The 5,066-nt window shown below is 35.0% G+C and overlaps 1 protein-coding gene across 4 annotated transcripts in view; it reads right to left on the bottom strand.

Moving 5' to 3' along the window:
* Positions 1 to 2,123, bottom strand: part of MIA2 (MIA SH3 domain ER export factor 2) — a 90,632-nt gene extending 88,509 nt beyond the window's left edge. For 3 of the 4 annotated variants that reach the window (XM_077909121.1, XM_077909123.1, XM_077909122.1), the window contains exon 1: positions 1,783 to 2,090. In XM_077909121.1, coding sequence (XP_077765247.1) covers positions 1,783 to 1,897 — 115 coding nt within the window. In that variant the 5' untranslated portion in view covers positions 1,898 to 2,090. Of the gene's footprint in view, positions 1 to 1,782 lie in introns of all 4 variants that reach the window. The other variant, XM_077909131.1, reaches the window with a different exon arrangement.
* Positions 2,124 to 5,066: the final 2,943 nt, after the last annotated feature.

Below are 5,066 nucleotides of genomic sequence, written 5' to 3'. Positions count from 1 at the left end.
TTTAAGGTCAATAATCTTTTATCAGTCTGACAAATGAGCCTATAACCAAGTCAGAAAGTAGGTCACACACCTGATAAATGGTAGAGTCAGATTTGTACTGAAATTATTTTCACTGCAATATCTGCCTTCCATATTCTGTGCTTTTTCTTTCTGTTCTTTTCTAAGTCTAGAAGCCCTTCAATCTCTCTCCGTAGTCAACTCAAATCCTACTTCTTCTATGAGACATCTCAAGTTGGTCCAATCTATTCTGCCCCTTCTCTGAACTTCAATATTACCTATTATCCTTATATTGTATCACTATTTATCTTTCATGCTGACATGTCTTGTCACCACTCACTAGAATGAAAATTCCTGGAGGTCAAGAAACTTATCTGACATTTCATTTTATTCCTCTTAGATACATAATCCTACCCTTCCAGACCCAGCACATAATAAGCCCTCAATAATTATGATCATAACCACATATACTAGGCTTAGCCCTTCAATACATAAAGCAATATACATACCATATTACCTATTATAATTATATTGACATATGTTATGCTTTTGTTTAAGCCATACAATTACAGTTAACATAGCATTATAAATTACTATAAATTTGAAGGTTCTCTTTCCATGTTTCATGTCCGGCCCTAAGGAAACTAAAATGAAGTTGTAAAAAAGGGGGAGAAAGATTATTACTATTACAAAACATCATCTAGTAAATCTTCTTTATATATCAAGTTATATATCCAAATGATTAAGAAAAATGTTTACTATAAAAAATCTACTTATAAATTATTTACATTTCTACTAATAATATTTTGCATTTTAATTTACATGTTGCAAATCAGAAACAATTCTCACATACCGAAGAGCTAGAACATATTTAAAACAATTATGATACTATTCATCTTGCGCCATAATGCTAATAACAGAAAATAACTTCTTTTTTTTTAAGATTTTATTTATTTATTCATGAGAGACACAGAGAGAGAGAGAGAGAGAGAGAGAGAGAGGCAGACACAGACAGAGGGAGAAGCAGGCAGACAGAGTCAGAGGGAGAAGCAGGGAGCCCGACGTGGGACTCAATCCCAGGTCTCCAGGATCAGGCCCTGGGCTGAAGGCAGCACTAAACCACTGAGCCACCTGGGCTGGCCCAGAAAAATAACTTCTTACACAATAAAATGAAAATTAAGTTTTCTTTGTAAAAGAGAAATTTAATATTCAAGGATATAAATAAAATTATTTACTTCTAACACTGATTTCAGTATTTTTACATAATAAATGAACGCAGAAATGATTAATATTTGATAAAGTGTATACAATAAATCATGGTGATACAAGGTAAAAACATTTTTAGAAAACTCATAAGAATCAGAAAGCTCTCATTGCAAAATAGAAACTAAAAAATATAAGCACTTCATAAATGAAGAATTATCAAATGGCTTAAAACCTTTTTAATACAAATCAATACAAATCAATTCTAGCTATCTTAAAAAATTGTAAGAGCACGGATTTGCTTTTAAAGCCTGAATTAATATCTTTATAATTTCTGATATATTTATGTATCAGGCCGATCTTTGCCCCTTGATACACTTACATTAAAAACTATTATAAAAAAAAACTATTATAAAATGCTTTCCTTCTAGCATTTTCTTTTTATAGTGAAGTATATTTTATAATTGCAAATATTTCTAAATGATATTAGTGCTCATCTCTATCACACAGGTCCACAATAACATGTCATTTCAGAACCTTAGCTTAAGAGGAAAAGAAGGAAAAAAAGAAAAGCAAACTTACTTTCACATTCCAAGTCACCACATTTTTTTAAGTCTGCCAGCAGTTTTGTGCCCTCCAGACATTTTGTCAGAAAAATTACCAAAAGGAGGGTTCTGTGAACTCCAAGCTCCGCCATGCTAAAACAAGCAGGAATCCCAAACAAGGTTTAAACCAATTGTTGAGGCCATAGATACGCCAGCCAAAACAAGAGTTACCCCGCGCTCTCTACTAAATTCAAGAGAAAAAGTTTTGGTTTTTTTTAAATCCCTTGATAATTACGTTTTTCGATTGGTGTTTAGGCTTAACTTGAGGGGCAAATGCTTTCTGTTCAGAATCTGCAGTGTCAGGTATCCAGATAATACATAAGGGTTTAATAATTAACAGAGGTTTTTAGTTGGACTCATGGCTTATAAAGGTGACCCATGGAAAACCATCTCACTTAAAGGAAACTTGCATTCAACAGGACAGTTCTTAGGCCTCCACAAAAAAAGTAGTTCATCTCTTTATGTTAAAGTCTTTAGATAGATCAGTCAATCAATACAAACTGAGTATTTGCTGCATGCAAATACCAATATCAATGGAGAAAGTATATAGTTATGTGTAGGAGTAATAACATATTAAAAGCATGGCTTTGAAATATGATGAAAGTTTTCTTTTATTTTTTTTTGAAAGTTTTCTTTTAATACCACTTTCATATTTTAAAAATCTTCAGTGATACTATGAAATTTAAACCTGTACTTGGTTAAAAATGTGGTAAGCATTTCTTATGTTCTGGGTGTTGTTTTAAACATTTAAGTATGTGATCTCACATCAGCTGTCTAAAGTAGGTGATATTATCATCCATTTTGCATATGAGGACACTGAGGTACATAGAGATGGATTAAATGGATTAAATGTCCAAAGTCACATAGTGAGTAGAGAAGAAATTTAAACCTAGGCACTGTGACTCCCCATACTCATAACCACTATGCTTTACCACCGAGAATCAAGTCATCTGCCACAGAATGATGTCTATCTCCATCTGCAACAAAACTATTCCAGAAATAGCAAGTATAGCATTATTCCATGTATTTAAAAGTGTATGCATTTTCTTGTCAGTAGAGACAGAGATCGAAAGAATCCTTCCCCATACTGTGAGAGTGTATAGTATTCTTCCAAGTGTGTTCCCTTTCTTCTTTATACTTTTTGATATTATTTCCCTTTTTTAAAAAATCAGGGACAGGGATCCCTGGGTGGCGCAGCGGTTTGGCGCCTGCCTTTGGCCCAGGGCGCGATCCTGGAGACCCGGGATCGAATCCCACGTCGGGCTCCCGGTGCATGGAGCCTGCTTCTCCCTCTGCTTGTGTCTCTGCCTCTCTCTCTCTCTCTCTCTCTCTCTCTGTGACTATCATAAATAAATAAAAAAAAATTAAAAAAAAGAAGCAAATATTAAAAAAAAATCAGGGACATATTAAAAAGAAATTAGCAAGAAAATAAAATTGGGGCCTACCTTGTTGTAAAATAACAATAAAGCTATCAAAGTCACTTTATTTAAAGGTTATTGCTGCTTAAAAGGGAGCAAAGCCCTATATTGGGACACTAGATCTCAGTAGATCTGGGGAAACCACAGTTGTCCTATTTCAACCTTGAGAAAGTATTTTTCTAACTCCTTTGCTGTATCTTTTCTCTGTATTTGGCCATGCCAGTGTGCCTGATTTGCATAATACAGCAGTTGTATGACACCACACTCCCCTCTAGTGCCTGATATAAACTAAACAAATATCTAGCACCCCAGCAAGCTAAATGAAGGACTTTTGCTTTCAGGATCCAAAACAAAACACACTGGGTTTTTGTTTGTTTGTTTATTTTCCAAAAACAATAGTCAGTAAGAAGTTCCCTCTCTCAGATCAAAGATTTTTACATCTTTAGAAATAATCTGACAGCATGAATTTAAAGATCGTTTGGCTTGCAATCAGAACACTGTATAGTTGTACACATGACCACTTGAGGTTAGTTTCTTGAATACTTTTACAAGTCTATAAACTATGTTGTCAAAGACATTTAATTCCTCATCTTCAAAATTTGGAACACAATTATTTGCATAATTTATTTTTTATTTGCATAATTTATAATATCAAATCAGGAATAATAATATTCTTTTTCCTTTTTGTATTCGATATTAAAGACATTAGAGTTAAATTCTGAACTAATTATTTTAATTTTTTTTAAAGATTTTATCTATTTATTCGTGATAGACATAGAGAGAGAGAGAGAAAGGCAGAGACACAGGCAGAGGGAGAAGCAGGCTCCATGCAGGGAGCTGGATGCGGGACTTGATCCCAGGTCTCCAGGATCAGGCCCAGGGCCGAAGGTGGCACTAAATCGCTGAGCCACCCGGGATGCCCCTTTTTAAGATTTTTTTTAAGCAATCTCTATACCCAATGTGGGGCTTGAACTCACAACAAGATCAAGACTTGAATGCTCTATCAACTAAGCCAGACAGGTGCCCCAATTTTATTTTAAGTTAAGAACACAGCTAAATTTAAATTTGTCTATGGACTGGCCTTAAGGAAATTTGAGTCAAAAACAGTAGGAAAATTTTTGCCTAGGATACCAGCCTGGAGATTTTCTCCTAGAAATGTTCCCAAATTCTTGTTACTTAATGCACTCAGATTATTTCACTTTATTTTCAGATCGTCACTTAAATATACTTTAAGTGGTAGCATAATATTAACTGTCTTTAATAGACCCAGGTGAAGAGGTGGCACATGAAAGGGATAAGAGCACTTGGTTTAAGGAAACCAAAGCATCAATTTTCACTATAAAGAAAGTCCTATTAAGCTAGCTAGATATTATCTAATTGCTGATGCATCTTGCAGGTCAAGTGTTGTGTCAATATTAAAATATGCTGCTGCTGAGGAAGATTTCATGGTAACATTCAGTCAGGAATACAGATTTAGAAGAACTATGGCATTCTTCAGAAACCATTCAGGAAATAAGAATACTAATTGCATAAAGCTAAAGAATGAATCATCAAGGGAACCTGGGTGGCTCAGTCGGTTAAGTGCCTGCCTTCAGCTCAGGTCCTGATCCTGGAGTCCCGGGATTGAGCCCAGCATCAGGCTCCATGCTCAGCAGGGAGTCTTTCCCTCTGCCCCTCACCCAACTTGTGCTCTTGCTCACTCTCTCTCAAATAAATAAGTAAAATCTTTTTAAAAAATGAATTGTCAAAGCCACACATGTCCAGTATCTTAGAGATAATATCATAGAGCAATCCTTTCCGTGACAATATGAAGACATAATCATGAATGCTACACTTCTACTGC

Source organism: Canis aureus, chromosome 9 (assembly GCF_053574225.1).
Source record: "Canis aureus isolate CA01 chromosome 9, VMU_Caureus_v.1.0, whole genome shotgun sequence".
In the NCBI taxonomy this organism is placed as follows: Eukaryota; Metazoa; Chordata; class Mammalia; order Carnivora; family Canidae; genus Canis; species Canis aureus.
This window is presented reverse-complemented; position numbering and strand designations above follow the sequence as displayed.